The 18,914-nt window shown below is 35.2% G+C and overlaps 1 protein-coding gene across 2 annotated transcripts in view; it reads right to left on the reverse strand.

Annotated features, from left to right (window-relative positions):
- GALNTL6 (polypeptide N-acetylgalactosaminyltransferase like 6) overlaps positions 1 to 18,914 on the reverse strand; it is a 451,747-nt gene that overhangs the window by 266,980 nt on the left and 165,853 nt on the right. For both annotated transcript variants that reach the window (XM_050338756.1, XM_050338755.1), the window contains exon 3: positions 2,177 to 2,315. In XM_050338756.1, the coding sequence (XP_050194713.1) occupies positions 2,177 to 2,315 (139 nt within the window). The remainder of the gene's footprint in view (positions 1 to 2,176; positions 2,316 to 18,914) is intronic.

The raw sequence follows: 18,914 nt of genomic DNA on the forward strand, positions 1-18,914 counted from the left end.
CCCATGGGAGGGACCCCCACGGGAACAGGGGAAGGACTCAGTGATGTGGTCCCCCTGTAGCCTGTGGTGAAGACCATGGTGACTTAGGTGTCCCCCTACGGACCACAGAGGAATAACCCACAGGACAACAGAATAGGAAGAGCTGCTGCTGGAGGAATGGACTCAAACAAAGCCCTGACTGCAAAAACCCCCCTTCCCCATCCCCCTGCACCGTTGGGAGGGAGGAAGCTGAGAAAGAAGGAAGGGTGCTGGGGAAGGTGTTTTTTAAGACTTGTATTTCTCACTCTTTAGCTCTTATCTCGTTAGCAATAAATTTAAGTATTATGCCCAATCTGACTTGTTTTGTCTATGAAAGCAAGTGGCTTCTCCCTAACCCTTATCTCTACTCAGGAATTCTTTAGCTGTTTGGTTTTTTTTCTCTCCTCTGTGGAGTTGCAGCAGGAGCTGGGGGAAGGGGGGGCACAGGGGTGATGTAGCAGCTTGACCCGACAAGGGTCAAACCACTACACAGGATTTCACTGAAGACCACAGGAACCTAGCCGAAATGAAACACGGAAACAATGCCAACACCTAAGGATACAAGCTTCCCAAATGCGACACTCAGGTGAAAGTCACTAAAGGATTTGTGCTGGGGGAAGGAGGGCAGAGAAAGGCTGGTGTAGCACTGACTCATTCCTAATATGTCACTTCTGAAAACACACTGCTCACATCGCTCCTGGGGACAGGCATGGAAATGTCATTGACTGTGCGAAAGCAGCGGGTGCGGAACAAGTTGCCAAAAGATCAATTTACAGAAACACAAAAGGATGATAAACCTGACAGCTTCCTTTTGTATTTAGTAATTGTCCTCTGCAGTTTTGCTAACAGAGGAGGATGCCTGATGAGCATATTCATTATACCAGCGATGTAATTTACCACAGATTTGACGCTGTAAAGCTGTATGTTAGAACCCAAACTTCTTGAAAGCATTCTTTCTATAAATAATTTCAAGTAACTTGGCAAAGCAGAAAGTATGTAAAACATACAGCTTGTTATAAAAACATTTCTTTTAACTTAATTCAATGAAACAATACTAATATAAAGAAATTAAGAGCAACATTTTTTATCAAAACAATACAATTAAACAATTAACATTTAACATTAAATTAGAAACACCTCCAACAAAAGGTTAGTTCCTTCAAGTGAACTCCCTTTTTTAAATTCTTACTATGCAAACAGTTCTGCCCCAGTCCTTGAAATTTTTTAAACTAATCACACCCCAAAATTTTATAAATTAACGAGTAGGTACCTTAACATGAAATGCTGTGTAATGAAGAGAATTACATGTGAAAGAAAATACAAACATAGTCATGGAGACAATTTGTTTTGTCTCACTCCTGTATCTTTCCCCCACATGATAGCTACACAACATCTAATTAAAAGAGGGGAAAAATACCAGGTAAAAAGACAGTTCAAATCAGTCCTCTCTTCAGAGCTCAAAGTGACTCTAGAGGACTGGAACTTAGAATCTAGAAAGGCAAAAGTACCCCTTTCCCTGCTACAGATAGGAAGCTTTACTCAAAGAATACAAAAGGAAGTTATGTTTGCTGAGAATCATATTACTATTTTTAGCTCAGTGATTATTTTCCAGGATAATCTTTATCCTGTTTCTCTGTGTTATGTTAGTGCTATTAGGGAACAATACCATCATCCAGCGCTCCCAAGTTTTGCATGTGCATCGTGAATGTTCCGTTTTTACATAATTTTATACTGCATAAATCAGCTGTAGTATCAGCATCTGACAAGCCTTCGTGTCAAAACCTTTTGCCAAAAACTGTATGCAATTTATTACTCTGCTCACCAGACCAAAAACCTGCAGCTATTAACCAAACGAGAACATTGAAAACTATGTGATTTTTTTTTTTTTGCAGAAATCACTACCTAGGAATTTAACGAAAATCATCTGTAATGAAAAAAGGCCTTCTATAGTCTTAATTTGTCACTAATAAGATATCAGTTTAAAAGACAGAGCAAAAGATATAACAATGGTGATAAATTTTCCATTTCCCATTTAATGAAATTATATTTTTTTTGTTGCCTGGGGGCTCATGTTTGACTTTCCAGGAAAACAGATAATTTAGAGATACGTAAAGATATAAACTTAAAAACTAAATAGTCCAGGAAACAATTTACATACTTAGGATGTCGGATGTCTGGCAGTGATCGTTCCAGTGCTATATTGTTGCTAACAAATATATTGAAGCCATTTTCCCTATAAGCAGAATCATCGTGGTCTTCCTCTGTAAGAGGGTACGGCTTCCCATGTTCACCTTTTCCTATAACAAAACAAAACAATTATTTGCCTCAAACTCACAGCACAAAATGGACTACAAAGAGAAAAATAAGTTACACTGAACTTCCATTAGAACACTGTGCCTGGAACATCTCAAAGAAATGTCTTCCAGTATCTTTAGCAACACTCCTGTTACTTCCAACACAAAACCATAAAGTAGGGACAAATAATGAGACTAAGAAGTCGTTCTGAATTCACCCAAGTCATCTAGTTTTCTCTTTCCAGATACACAATCAGCTTAAAGCCATCTTATACAGAAAAAATTGAATTGTAGATTAAGCTAAGACCTTTTTGGCATCAGAATCAAGTTTTCATAGCAAAATTAAGAACAAATTCCAGTTCCAGAAATACTCCTTTTGATTAATATGAGGAACCAGGTTACTGAGTTGCTTTACATTTTAGTAGTCAGAACACCTGTACCACTCACTCATCTTTTCAGAAAGCAACTTTATCACTGAAGTTTAGAGTGTCTAACTTTCCAGAAGAAACAGTAAGGAAACCAAATGCTTCACTCTAGGCTCCTTGAACATGCTTGCATTCCTAGGGACAAGCCAGATATGCTTAGTGCTTCTAATGTAAGAGCACTGCTGATGTGGTTTCAGAAACTGGTCACTTCGTGCTTCCCCAAAGAAATCATCTGCTTGTTCCCTGGCAAACTACAGACTTTCTATTCCAGCTTTTTATTTCCAAGGTAGTTCTCATCACCAGTCACTAGACTTGCTTAGTACCTACCTCAGGCAACTATACCTCTATCTGTTCCAGTGAGAGAGCAGAGAACAAACAAAAACACTTCAAAGAAAATCAGAACATAAAAACCTTCACTTCTTCTCAACTATTTTTATTCTTTTCATTCTTGCAGAGGATGTACCCTTCAGAGTTTCAAAGCCCTTCATGCCTACTCATGTTCTCAAGAAGATATGCTTTCCTCTATATTTAATTGATCTGGTTATATATAACCTCTCTCTGCTTCTCCCTCAGCGCCCACTTGTGAAAAAATACTTCCTTTTACCTGGGCTCTTATAAAGAAATTAACTTGCCAGCTGGATTCAATAGGTGACCAGCTGGGTCCTGATCCTCAGCTAATCAGGAGCAGCTATAGGAGGGGATCAAGAGGAAAGTAACCAGGAGCTGAGAGAAACATCCAGTGGTATCTTTAAAGCTCACAAGCCTCTGTCAGTACTCTGTTTCATACCACACAGGCAAATGACAATAAAAACATAGAATATGCAACTTAAGGTGCTGTAGTTACTCAGTTTTAGATTTTTTTTCAGCTAAAATAATACTTTTTTATCCCAAACTTTGTGCGTATATTTACAGTCTGATTTAAGAACTTATGAAAGCAATTAATGTTACTTACAATGGGGGAAAAATTTAGTTTGTATCATGAAAGGCATTTTGCTTATGCTATTTCATTACTAACAAGTATCTTGTCATTTTTACTTTCAAACATCCCCAAATGCATGCAACACACTAACATAATACAAAATCTGAGATTAAGCTTCAGTATGTCTTTATGATTTCATGCTACATATGAGGAACTATGACATTAAAGAAACACTAGATGAGTCAAAGTACTACTCAAAATACAACAGTACGATTGCACCAAATTCTGACTCATAATAAAGTAACAAGCTAATGTTACTCAACTCCCAGTATAGAAATTTTAGCCCCTCATTTTCATCATATATTCTAGATAGACCAAAAGTAACTATTTTAACTGGTGGTTACTAGTTGGTTAAGTACTGTTGGTTACTTAAATAAGGTGGTTACTAATACTGTGAAAATTCCAGAATAAGTTACCTATATGATGACATACTACTACTGTCACTAACATTTTTTTTTTTTTTACTATAGAATTTTCTGTATATTCCAGCCATTCACTCTGTATAAAGAAAGGTGGATTCTTGCTTTGCTTTTCTTAAAGGAGTCCATTTGGCTATTCAGGAGATGAATATTTTTCATAATACTAGAGTTTCTTTATATTGTCCCCTGCTAGTGAAATTGAAGACAAGTACTTTTAAAACAGGGAAACTGTTGGCAAAACAGATCAGCTATAAATAACTTTGAATATGCAACAGAAGTGGAGTTCTGCACTACTTCCATATTCAATGGAAAGGAAAACTTGTTTAAAACTATAAACAACAAAACACATGGCAACAGGTGTTATCAGGGTCTTCTGGGTTTTCTTTTTGAGTTTTGTTTTCATAATTCAGATGAGAGTTATTTATAATTTAATAGGCATGATAAAAAAAAGATTGGCTTTGCCAGATAACTTCAAGGGGTTAAACAATTACTTAACATCTTAACACAGGAAACCAAGTGGATAAAGAACATAAACCACTCAGTGTCTGTGGGGAAGAACTGTGTACAAATCTGAATTATTTACTGCTTATACTCACTGCTGTTAGCTTACTCAGGCATGACTACATAGCTATACTAACTCGAAACTGTAATTCACAGAAGTATTTAAGCACACCCTTTAATTCAGGCATTCAAGCATCCTTTAATCCAATAACATTTGTAGTAGGGAATAAGAATTCTCCATGTGCTAAAAGCTTTAGTAAATACAAGGAGTTTACTTTAATACATGAATCTACAAATAAGTAAGTATTCTTATAGTGCATTTTTTTTTTATTTTGGGTAAGTTAATTCTGATATTTTTAAAAAATATATTATGAATTTTGTCTACTATCTCTAAACATTCCATTGAGAATATAGTACAACATTGTCTTTGCTCATCACACATAAAGTTCAAGTCCATCCTCCCTCTTGAAAGTTCTCACAGTGAGGACAGTTATTTCATCTTATCATATGTCAATACAGAATTGAAGTCCCACAGAGGGTGGGAGGGAGTGACTGTATTTCTTTAACAGAGAAACACAAATTTCAAATGAATGCAGTCACACATCAGCTTCAAAAAAAGAGTGTGGGAAGTAAAATGGAAAATAAAGATCAGCAACAAAATAAGAGCATTGAATCAGACATTTTACATCCTCTTGCTACATAAACTTCTACACAATAAATAGCCTTTTTGATCCCTGATATGGCAATTGGCCAAGTCAGAGGGCAAAAACTCTGTTTAAAGCTATTGTAGCATCTTTTACATAATTTCTGAATTTCCCTAATGCACAACTGTATACAACTCGCCATCTTGTGCTGTGGAGATCAATTCCATATTACTTAGATTAATAAGTGTAACAGATTAGCAATTCAGACTGCCAGCACGTTCTGCTTTTTTTAGGAAGTGAATTTCCATTTGAGTACAAATAAAATAATTGTATTCCTTACTTTTCCTCACAAACAGAAAGGCAGGGTGCAGTACATCTGCAAAAAAACTGATTAAATTATCTTCAACAGAGAGGCAACTTGATATATGCACAAAAAAAAAGGATTTTTTTTTTCCTGAAAGTATACATCTTATCTTCATCTTGTATCAATAGTATCTACACTTGGTGGAGTTCTAATCCTATTCACAAATGTTGTATTTTGAACCCTTAGAAAGACATACAGGAGAACAATTATTTATTTTAAGGGGCAAATCAGGGATTGGTATAGACTAGTCCTCGGGGAAAAAAGGAGAAAAAGGAAGTTGTTATATCAAAATCACTTTCTCCTTTCATACTAAGCAAGGATTTGGATTATTTTGAGCAAACGCCTTCTGTGGTTTTGCACATTTACGTTAATTTCCAATAAAAACGATGAACACTTTAATAAATTAATGAAGCATCTTTCTTTGCCAAGTTTTTATGGAGACAGAAAATTAAAACTGCACATCTCACATTAATGGAATTTCCTTCATATCAAATGGAACTATCCAAATTGCAAAAAATGTGTGAGCGTATATAAATATATATATATATATAAGGGCTTTTCAGATTGAAAATAAGGAACATTTTTCTAACTGTGTGAATAGTGAAACAATGGAATAGGAAATCCAGGGAACTGTGGAATACATGCAAGCAAGAAATGATATCACAGCTTTGGTCGTATACTGAGGTTTATCCTAACCTTAAAATCCTATGAACACTATGAGAAACAGGAAGAGAACTGACAATAAGTTCCCTCAGAGTCCAGAAAACTTGCATCAGAAACTGAAATATATTTATGTCAAGTCTGTTCTACTTTTCCCAAACTTCTCAGAGTATTCCACTAAGTCAAACAATTTCATTAGCCTAATTTATAGGAAAGGAATTCAACTGATTTTACATCAATGGAAATGGGATCAAAATAACCTTTTAAAATTTATTTTATTGCTACTCTACCTTGCAACAGCTTGAAAAACCACTGCAGTAAGATTTACAACACTTTTAATTATTTATTACATAACTCTGTCATGACCTGAGGCAATGTAAAAGGCTTTTTCTTAGCATTACAGACACAGCTGTAATCAAATCAAATGTAAATCAAATTTATTTATTACAGTTTCAATGTCGAACTACTACAGAATACAACAATCAAACAGTCACTCAGTTTTCTGGTAGAAAGTTCCTACTATTTTATCTACCTTCAGATGACAGTAGCATACACAGATTTTCTGTTCAAGGACCATGGTGAGTGGTACAGAGATGTCGCTGGGAGCAAAAATGAGGTTTTGGCCTCCAGATTGCTGCTACAGTAACATGATGGTCAGCTGGAGAAATATGAATTAAATTGCTTCTCTCTTCATGAATGGCTTTATACAATTAGCATAGGTTGGGAGAAAAGGGAAGAAAAAACATAGAACTTTAAATTTTATTTGACTGCCTGCTCACATCCAGAACTCAACACCACACCTCAACTCAAAACCACAAAACCTCAACAAAACAACAAAAAAACCAACCAACCAACCAACCAACCAACAACAAAAAAAGCAGAGAAGAAAGGAGAATATGTTCCCTAAAAATTTTAAAAGGGTACATTCATATTGTACTGTAGTTGAATCTTTGGAGTATTGTTTGCTTATCATTCACATGAGATACAAATGAAATGAACTGTTGCTAACATAAAATGTAGTGATGTGTTCCCCCATTCCTCAACCCACAGTTGGTAGGAAGTAGGTAAAGGAAGAGCATTTCCTGGAGAGCAGGGAGATGAGAGAGATAAATGGGAACCTCTGAAATTTACTTATTTTACAGATGTTTGAGAAGCATTTCTGTAAAAAGAAATTAATATCAAAGTAGAAAAAAATCTTACAGCTTTGTAACTGCCTTAGACATAATTTCTAGATTTCCAGAGACACACTAGGTCAATTCTTTATGTTAATTTAGAGAGATCATAACTTCTGTGTAGGACTGCAAGGAAAAAATGGCACAAGATTTTTTTTTTTTAAGGGTCCACGAAGTGGGAGAAGCTGATTACCAGTGTTCTGTGTACATAAAGGACACGGCACTACTTCCTATGCACTTCTTAAAAGCTGAAGCAAGAGGAAATGCTACAAAATGACACTGGTGAGACAGGACAGCTAAAAAAGGAGGAGCAGTAGCAGCAGTCAGCAGAAGAATGAATCAGTAGCAAGTGGAGCAAAGCAACAGCAACATCTGGCAGTGTCAAAAGCCCCAGATCGCAGCACAAAGCTCTGGTAGCTTCAGCTGGGGCTTGTTGACTCCCAGGACTCCACAGTTCCCAAAAGTAAGGAGGGCTTTATTTTAGGAGTGGGGAACAATCAGCTGGCCTAGCTGTTGCCTTGGCAAAGAGGACTGCAAAATTATTGTAGTTATACTTCAGGAATTAGCTCTTATATGTTACCTGTTTATATTTAATAAAATATGGTTTACTGAGTCAATTAATTTGCAAGAAAAAAAATAGATCAGTGCTCTTGAGATTAATTCCTGCAGGTATCTAGGCATTTTACTACACGCCACTTTAAGATTCAACCTGGCCTTCACTCTTGGCAGTGGTGTCCTAGCAGAAAAGTGCATTATACACTGGAACAATCCAACTCTGCACCTTGCAATTTTCAAATAACCATCATGAAATGACATTGTGGTTTATCTTAAATATGTGCATTTTTTCAATTGATAATTAATTGCTAATTCTTATAGCCTGTGCTTTGTGGAACATTAGATTAGTGTATCCCTCGCCTTTTTCATTTATTTGGAACATTGAAAATGCAGCCTCTAAATTTCCAACATATACATTGCAGAGTAAAAATACAGTGTGTGTGTGGGGCAAGTGATTGTTTTAAAATAAATCATGAGGTTAGCTAGTGGCATTGTTTTGTTTTAGGAGAAAAGTGACCACATATGAGCTCTGAAACATAAAATGTCTGAAGGCTTGAATAAACACTTCACAAAAATATGTACTACAATTAAAAAAAAAAAAAAACTATGGCTTTTAAAACTTGCTGCAAGTACTATAGTGTCTTGGTGGGTGGACTCATTCTATCCCCCTTTCCCATTTTAATAAATCTAGCAAAAAAAAAAAAAAAAAAAAAAAAAAGGAAGAAAAAAAATAGACCATACTATTTGGTTTGTCCAGTGTATTTAGAATGCCACAGTGTACAATGAAAGATAAGCAGCAACACATGCTGTTTTGATATGAGTTGCTCTATCACTACAGCAGAGCAGCAATATCCTCAGTAGCATTCTGCAGGCTGAGCTGAATCTAATCATAACTCTGTAGCCAAGGGATGCACAGTACATCTTCTATTTAGTCTAACTACTTATCACCAAATGCCACAGCCACCAGAATGTTTTTTTCATTTAACATGAGAACAGACTGGTTGTAGACCATTAATCAGAGCCAAATACTGAATGAGCAAGCATACGAGACACAGAATTCAACCATAAAAAAGGATTCACAGTTTCATTTAGTAACTGAACGATCTACTAGAATAAAAAGTCCCTACTACAGAACAAGATTACCTTAAAAAAAAATCTACTAATAATGGTAAGGTGTTTGTTTCAGTACTTACATAAATTTATTCACACAAACTGCATCAAGAATGGCATTCTAATAGTCTCTAGTACCAGTGGATCTTCTATAATTAAGGTTTGTGGTCAAGCTGACATCTTGAAAAACTCAAACTAAAGTGTTCCTAACATGATTTTATATAGGAACTAAACAGCTCCACAAATTTAATGCAAAATTACAGTTGTAAAGATAATGTTTCAGAAAACCCCAAAATATAAAACAATGGGGTTCTAACAGCTACCTGAGAACCTATCCCTCCTCCTCTATTTTATTTCATTCTAAGACATACTATAACCATGTACCATTTACCATATTCTATTACAGGAAAACAAATAAGACGTTCCAAGCAACAAACTTCTTAATATGAGCTCCTTATTTTTTCTCTTTTTTTTCATGAATTCAAGATAAACTAGCTCCAGAAGCTGGCTTTGTGACTGTCACACAAAGAAGATGGAATAACCTGTAAAAATGAATTTAGCTATGTGTGAGTCCACAATGTTCAATAGTGCAGTGTGAGTGAACAGTGTGCAATAGTGTGGTCACTCTTGTACCTGAAGCACTATTCCATGATGTATATTCTACAAAGAACACATGATCTGTCACAGACAGTTCAGAGTAAATTTAGATTTAGCCTGTAAGACTCCTACAAAAAAAAAAAATAATAAAAAATACCCATTCCTGTATATGGAGATAGTAAATATTCACAGTTGAAGTTTGAGGTAGACTCAGGAAGTAGAACTATGCCATCTGATTCCCTACATGGTGACTCAGTGGCAAGGTCAAACTTCTTCCTTCTGTAATGTCTATAAGCAATCAGAGTCTGCACACTCAGGACAACTTCCCCATGTAGTATACCAGTGGTTTATTGCCTTTTCAGGTCCCTTTGGATCTATACATTATACAATACAGTGCCATATTTCTCAGATGATAATGAGCTTAATACGAAGCTGAAGCTGGGTATGCAAATAATTACCTGGGTTAATGAACAAAACAGGCACCCCTTCAAATTCAGAGATACAAGAATAATCCTCAAGGCAAGCAATATAAGCCCAAGGAAGTGTACTAACATGTTAAGATATAGCAAGGTGCAGTTACAGCAGATACAAGTGAAAAATCTCATGTTCTTGGGACTGGCCTACCAAAGTCCTTCTACTTTACATAAAGCATAATGCGTATTGTTCTACCACACACAAAGTAACACTATTAATCTCAGCTGTCTTCTTCTTTTCATGTTTTCTTTAGAAAAATCAGACACATTATTCCTGTTAAAACTGTTCTGATACTACATAACTGCTGCATATACCCCCTACTGCTGCATTTCCCAGTGACTGCCTTTCCCTCTTCTTATAAAAGACACCACTAATGCTGCAATCATTAATATTGCCTTTTATAATTCATTCTGTGGTTTAAAATGTATTCTTTATTTTAAAGAGCGTTACAGCTGACTGACGTTATTGTGGTAAGGAAAGCTGAATTTAATGCTTGACCTGCTACGAGCACAGCTCTACACAGCCCTTTTCCTCCCTTGCCATTGATTCACGTCTTTCTGAATAACGCAAGTCCAATTAATGCCAACTGTTTTTCAAATGCCTGACACAAATTTGAGTACATTCCCTGTATTAAAGTCAAGTGAAACTTCCAGTCAATACATGCTGTGGAATCAGGTAGAGGTAGAAGTAGAGACTCAAAGGATCACCTTCTGCCATGAACTGATTTTCAACTAATTAGTTTAAAATATTTTCTATTAAAAAAGACAAGTCATCACTTACAGACACAACTAAATATTTATCCCAAGGCCATTTTTATGCATAATTGGTATGTCCATTGGGAACTTTTTGAAAAAGTTAACTTGCTGAAAACTGATGTTTGGATTCAGCCAAAAGTATTTGCTGTTTTGATTTTGGTTTTTGTTTGTTTGTTTTTGTTTGTTTGGGGGGGTGGTTTTGTTTTTTGTTGTTGGGTTTTGTTGGTTTATTTGTTTGTTTTGTTGTGTTTTGTTTTATATATGCTTCTATGTATGTCTTCAGACATCTCCACAAAATAAAGAGAAAAGATGAAAACATAATTTATTACAAATTTTAAAAATTTAATCACTGGATAAACTGGAAGGGAAAAGTAATTTAAATACCATACTGAAGTGGCAGTATGTTAGTAACTTGCTTAACTTACTCATTAATAGAAGCTAACTAAAATGTCAGCCCTCTAGAACTTTAACCACTCACAGCTTTCACTCTTTCTTGTGACACACATGAATTTTTGATTTCTTCCCAGTATAACTGCTTTAGTAAAAGCTGGGGAAAAAAATACATACCCCTCCAAAATAAATTAACATGTTATTTAGAGCTTCTTTTCTTTTTGTGTGACAATATTAGAAATAGATTAGTCTCACAATTAAAAAATCCTTGAAGTATTAAGAGTTGCTCTAGGATGGAAAGAAGACCTGGGAGGACAAAAGAATCAGTATCTTTTCAGTGTCTCCAACTTGCCCAGTGGAGACTTCCTTGCTTTATGCACCAGTATTCACTGTGTTTCGGGATCAGTCTCACCTTTTGTAAGCTGTCATGGAATAAAAATGCAAGGAGCAACTAAGAAGTATCAGTAACCTTATACACTTTGACAATAGTTTCCAAAACACATACAAGCTCTCCAATTAATTAGCATCTAAAATAGAAGTAATAAATAGGGTAACCTGAAATGTCTTTAGCTATCATTACAAAATACAAAAATGTAAACTAAAATGTATACCAAAAGAAAGACTTTTTCTATGTTTTAAGAATACCTATAATGCAACTTAAATGCATATCTTGATTTCTTCTTTTTTTTTTTTTTTAAATCTGAGAATATTTCCTCTGAATTTCCTGGCAAGTTTTACAATTCACATTTCAACATCACCTACAGAACCTCTAGTCAGAATTGCCTAGACAGAAGTTTATTTCCAGCCTGTACAAAGCAGAACTTTCACACAAGTTGGTAGAACAAAATGCCACTCCCTTTTTTTACTTCCTTTTTGTTAGGAGGACAGATTCCTCCAGACACCACTTCACTGAAAGCATGGAGGGAGGACAACTTTGTGTCACATAATAACACCCAAAAGGTAGCTGTGTTCCTTGAGAAGCAGTGATTACAGGGTATCGTTTGATGAGCTAGTGTCTAAAAAGCAAATTACAGCAAAACAATCATACATCTCTGCCTTTTCACATACATTCAATCGATGTCAGACAAATTGTTTCACCAGTCCAATAATTTTCCTCTGTCAGCTTGTTTAATGAAAACAGGAAGGAAAAGAAAGTCACCTTACACATACTTCAGTCATGAACTGCATTGAGATAAGTACACTAGACTTTTGTACTTGCAAACTTAATTCATATCCTCAAAAGAAAAAAGCTACGACAGGAAACTAGGCACAACTTATTGTTTTGGGGTTTCTTTTAGGAATCCAAACATCTTGCTGGTGGTTTGAAGGCCAAAAGGCTAAAATAATACCTAAAAATGTGTTGGCAAATTTAACTATCTCCTCTGCTAAACTGCATTTTCTATACATGAAGATAATTAAGTTTACAGTATCAAGCCAATTGCAATGTTAAGGAAAGAAAGTGGTGAATTTTAGAGTGTAAAGAGTTTTCTAATGTCTTTGGAATGGTGTGCTTGTGATTATTATCATGATTATTTTAGATGATGGAGTCTGTAACATGCAAGGTTACTGACTAGAGTGCAAGCAGTATCTGGCACTGGTATACAATGCAGATAGTAAATTCCCTCAAATATCATGTAGCTTAGACCAAAAAAGAGTCTTGTTCATTTGGCAAGCCTTTAAAATTTAAGTTCTTATGGGTCTTTTAACCTGGACTCAGATTAAAGGAATGTCTTTCTTAAATCTTTAAAAGAAACAGACTTTAAAGACGGTTGAAGCAGTTTATTCCATGTTCTAAAATTAAAAGATGACATAAAAGTAGTAAGGAAAAATTTAATTTTCCCATTGCAACTGAACTGAAAAGTATGCTCTTGATATGCTATAATTGCTGCCAACTACTTCTTGAAGCTCTTTCACTACATTGTAGTCAGAATAAATTTCCTTCTTCTCTGAATTTGAGTTTTCATAGTAAACCAACCAATGGTTCTTTGTTCCACTGAGTCAAGCAGTAACTGCCCTGAACTGACAAACTTGATCATCTTTACATCTATTACAAGAGACAACAAGCTCAATTTAGATGGTCTATAGAGTTCTCCTCCTTGTTACACGTAGACAGGTCTAGCCTGAAGGTTTCAAAGCTGTTCACTCCAAACTCTCCCTGCAAATGAGACACATGCTTCAGAGGAGTCTTCAGATAAAATCAGTTTTCCAGAATTACTACAAAATACATCTCCCCTTAAACAGAAAAACACCAGACAGCCAAGTATCTGCAGATGGACTCCTACTAAATAACAAATACTTAAGAAGTCCTGAAAAAGTTTAAGCACAGGGAGAAAGACAACTGACAGTGCCCAAAACCCAAAACACCCTTCCAGATTGCAAGTGCCAAATTAAAAGATCCATTTCAGCTGAGACTTCCCCTCATACCCCTCCTTTCCAAAAATCCCCAAGCCCAAAACTTCTAAACTCAAGTTTCCTTTATTTTTCAGGCAGCAACTCTATTAAACCCACAAGTATTACACATTAAATACTGACATGATGTGAGTCCACTGACAGCTCTTCACCACTATACAGAACAGATAATAATACACTTGGGACTATCACAAGCAGACAGCAAGATTATAAGAGCATTTCTTAGAATCTGGCGCTAGTTTCAATCTAGAATATGTACAATTGATTTACCATGTAGTCATAGATATTTCTTGCCAAGTTTCTGGAAACACAATTTTCTTTCTGCCTATCATGGTAAAAATCAACATGCCAATGCCCAGCACAGAAAGGACACAGAAGATAATGTTCACTGTTCTATATAATACGAGTCATATTATGAACTCTGCTCCTGCTTCCTTGGCCTCTCTGGCAGCTCCTTAAAGTTAGCTTATTAACTAAGTGGTTTAATTGATGAGTTTTCAACCATTGTGTGTGTGGATGGGGGGTGGGGACAGGTAAGAATACAAGAATAATCAAATTAACTTTAACCACAAGAAGGGCTTCAAATCTGGCCAAGGCAACAGAGGCATTGTGCTTTACAACAGCTTAGCTCTGACTTGCAGCACATTTAAACTCTTTCTTATGCATAGATTTAAGTGCCAAGAGTTAGTTCTATCAAGTGCACACTTTTCTGACAGACACAAATTCTACACAGTGACAGGCTCACTCTTCCTTGCTTCCTCTGTAGTAGTGTAATATTAAGTTGTAACTTGAGATCCAGTGAGGGTGTGTAGTAGCACAAATTATCGCTGAAATAATACTGTGACATGCCATTTCACAATCTGAGAAAGCCAGTCTGTAGTCACCCAGGGAAAACCCTAAGCATTTGTGAAAAAAACCAAAGAAACCAAACCATATTTTCTAGATATCATGGTTTAAACTTCTGAAGAAGGCACCACTGAAAAAAAATATATCTCTTTCCAAATCATTATTTGACAGTAAAATATAATATTTTTTTTTCTGCTTGGCACCGAGCTCCAAACTGATTTCACTGTTTTCATTAGGATATCCTGACCATTAAGAATAAGAGTGGTAGAATCACATCTCAGTCTACAGCACTTTATTTACAGAGCAAAGGCATTTTAATATGTGATACACTTTATGTAACTGCAGTAGATTGCAACCATCTTTCATATTATATATCCTTTATGTGCTGTCTGTTTGACAAGCCATGATTAACATTACAGTTTAGAATTTTTTAATCATGTCAGACTTGCATTAGGATAAACTGATGAACATTTTTCTCTCTTAAAAAAACAATACATTGTAAGCTGCATGAAGCATATTTGTGATTAATGCTATGAAAAATTAGGTTAGGAATGTTTATTGAGACCTTGGCTATCACTACAGCTCCAATTATACTGCAAGTTCTCAAATTCTTTTGAAAAGAACTGCAAGTTCAGGGGCCTAAATTAAATCTAGAAAATTTGTTTAATATATAATGCTGACAAAACCTCAAGTGTATAATCCCATACAAAATACAAGATAAGTAAATCAATATTTCAGTATACACAACTTTTTCTGCACAACTTTTATTACATTTACCTGTATAAGTATCATAGAACTAATTTTTTTCATGACCAATAGGGAATTGCATTTAATGCTGCTTTTGTATCATACTGCCTCAAATCTTCTAGCGGCACTCTGGCACTAGGCTTTGCCTTGACAAGTTGATCTGAATTTAAGAACATGTACTGTTCAAAATTATAAGATTTAACTGCAAAAGTTTAGGGAATTATTTTACACACTTTATTCTCAAAAATACTTGAACAGAACTGATGGAAAAAAATCACCACTGCACAATGTCTTTAGGTCACGCTGAAGTCAAATGTCAGGTGTTCACTACTTGTTACTGCAGTAAAAAAGCACTCGAGACTTTTGCTTCCTTTAACAGAGCTTCATTCTATTTCCATTTTCATCACTAACATGTTCACTTATTTTTCAATATCTCCGCTTAGTTTGTTTATAAAACTAATCAGTATGAATGTTTGTTTGCAGAACTATAGAACATACTGTCTGTTTGTTTACAGAACTAATCTCTATGAAATGCCTGCACTGAGGCATGTAAAGGTCAAGATCTTTAAAATCCTCTTCTCCCAGTCAGGGTAACATTTTCAAGAAGCAGAAAGGTAAAAACAATACTGAATATAGGAAAGAATTAAAACCTTCATTCCTTCCCTCCACAGCAGGCTTCCATATACTATTTAAATACAGAAATAGGAGGAACAAAGAATGTGCAAATGGCTTGATAACTGCTGGAATAACTATTGGTTTTTATGGTACATTCTGAAAGGTTTTTCCTCTGAGACCTTATTAGCAAAGGAGCAAAATGGCTCAACAGTCAAACATGAAAGTATTGACAGCTACATCTCAGAATTCACTCCATCAGTCCCTTAAACAATTTCTTTTGAAGACAAAGGCTTTTGTGTATTTATATTTACACAGCTCTTTACATGTCATCATTCTCTCAGAAATTTTCCTATTACACTAAATATTTAACAAACATCATAGAACATAATCATTTCAGCATACACATGCAATCAGACAAAAATATCTCCAAACCTATAAAGGAAAAAAAAAAGACTTTATTAAAAAAATACAAATTGAAAATAAAAAACCACTATGGAACTTGCAGTATGCAATATTTCTACATGTATCTTATATGTCATTAATATAATTATTAGAATTGATAAAACGTTTTCAGAAATTACACCTTATTTTTTGTTTTCCAGTTCTACTCAGCTCAAAATTTTCCCTTTTTCTAATCCCTCAGTTCTCCTTTTCTAGTATTTTACATTGGGAAAGCTATCACTTGTAGTTAGGAACAGCTTTTCATATTAAATGAATAGCACTATATAAAAAATAGCACCATATTAAAATATAAACATTCAATCTATACTTCTTTAAAAGCCCAAGAGTTACACATATGAATCCTTCCCCTTATCTGAAAAGGGTTGTAATTCATCATTACTGGTCCTACTTGTATCTGATGGTAAAGCTGAGAATTTCTTGAGTGAACTAGATAAAATAACTCTCAGAAATGAAGGAACAATGACATTGACTGATTCTCGAGGACTTTTATTCTCACTACCCAGGATATAAAGATAGAGGTGAAATCAACATAATTTCTTCTCATGGATGCTTTTGAATTACTACCTTAGGCTTTCATGGCTCTCTCCCCTGTGAATCTCATCCCACACAGGAGCATTCAGGGACCTCACATTCCTAGTTCTGCACAGAAAGCTTGGAAAATCAGTGGCCATTGGTGCCACAGAAGCTGCCATGCTCCTGAAATGAATGTCTTGGTAGGAAAGCCTTCAGTCCTCCCCAGACAACTGAAGGTAAGTAGGGAAATCTCTGATGAAACAAAGAAATGACAGCTACAGTAGCTGATTAATGGCAATATCAGGGGCTGCAGCATCCAGGATCTCCACTCTATCTAGGGATGCAGGTAGGTTTACACTGCCATGACACAATCAGTGCTGCTGTAGCTGGGTTAATATGCACACCAGCAGCTACCTAGGTTATTACCACACAAGCTGAGTAAGGTGCACTCACAAATCTGAACTTCAGTGCAAGAACACTTCTCCAATATACTTGGGACATTGTTTATTACTTACTGAAACAAAAATTGACAGATGTATGATTTGCATTTGTTTACAGTTCTCATATTTTTAGTGCAAATTAAGCACATTCTTCATCAAGGCATGTCATCAGTTGTATTCCCAAAGGAAAATAAATTAATAGAAACAGCTCTTATTTAAAATGCTGATTTCATGTCAAAAAGATGGCATGACATATCAACTCCAATAAAGTCAGTTTCTCTGATTAGCTTATTTTGTTCCCTCCCCCTCCATTGTAATATCTGATTGACTTAATGTCTCACTTCAGTAAATGGAAGCAATTAAACTTCTTTTTTTTTTTCTTTCTAAAGTATCTATCACAACTGTTTAGTTATGAATTACTTCTTGTTAAGGTTAATTTTTGCATTCCTATTCCTATATTTCAGTCACTGGTTTTGAGCTAATGACAGAATAATATTCAGAGAAAAATGGAAGTGATTGGTTTGACTGAATGACATAATCCTCATTTCACTACATTTATTCTGTACTGACAAATAATATATTTATAAAGTAAATGGCTTTACTCCTTGGCTTTAAGAGTAGAGACCACACAAATCCAGGAACATAAATTTTTAATTTCATGGAATGAAAAGGGATCAAAATATTTGTCTGTGAAACAGAAGTAGTAGTCATGGAGAAACTAGTACCTCTCCATAATTAGAAATTATGAAATTCACATTCCCAGTGCTTAGGAAATTGTAAGCTTTACAGATCAACAGCTAGACTGAATGAAAAGAAATACTTCACTCCTTTCTTCTTTTCTGTGCAATGAGCATTGAGTATCTTTCCTGAAATGTCCTGAGAAGCCTTTTCCCTGCTGTTATTTCATGCTTTCAGATAGATTTTAAACTAAAAGTTCATTTCAGATATATTTTGTTTTGTTATTAGGAAGAGAAATCACCTAGTATGTTCCAAAAGCATGCACTGAGATAATCTACCTTTTAATTTTATTACTATACTGTGATTTTCAAAAAAAACCCCAACATTAAAAGCTATTTTAATCTACTGAATAATGATGACAAAAATAATTTAAAAGAGATTTCTTAAAAGGGCAAACTCAGCAACCAGTAAAATAAAAAATTAAAAAATATAAGTCAGTCAGAATATTTGAAGTATTATCATTACCAAGGATCAAAGTTTACTGGAAAAAATATTTGTGTACTACTACAGTTCTAATGTTAGGATCAGGACAGGAAATAACAAAGCTACATAACACACTCTGTAAATTTCTTAGCTGACTCCATGCAATGACTTGCATTATGTTGGCAATGGTACAGCTATCCTTCAGATAGCCCTAAGTATTACTGTTCATATTACACATTTAGGAATTAAAAGCACATTGCCAAAGCATCAGTGCACATCTCTCAAAACAGTCCATTCCAACCAGCAGACATGATATTCTCTGCATATGTGCAAGTTTCTACATACATGCTGCTTCTGTTTTGTA

The sequence above is a fragment of the Myiozetetes cayanensis genome, unplaced genomic scaffold (assembly GCF_022539395.1).
Source record: "Myiozetetes cayanensis isolate MyiCay16 unplaced genomic scaffold, myiCay2020 scf7, whole genome shotgun sequence".
NCBI lineage: Eukaryota > Metazoa > Chordata > Aves > Passeriformes > Tyrannidae > Myiozetetes > Myiozetetes cayanensis.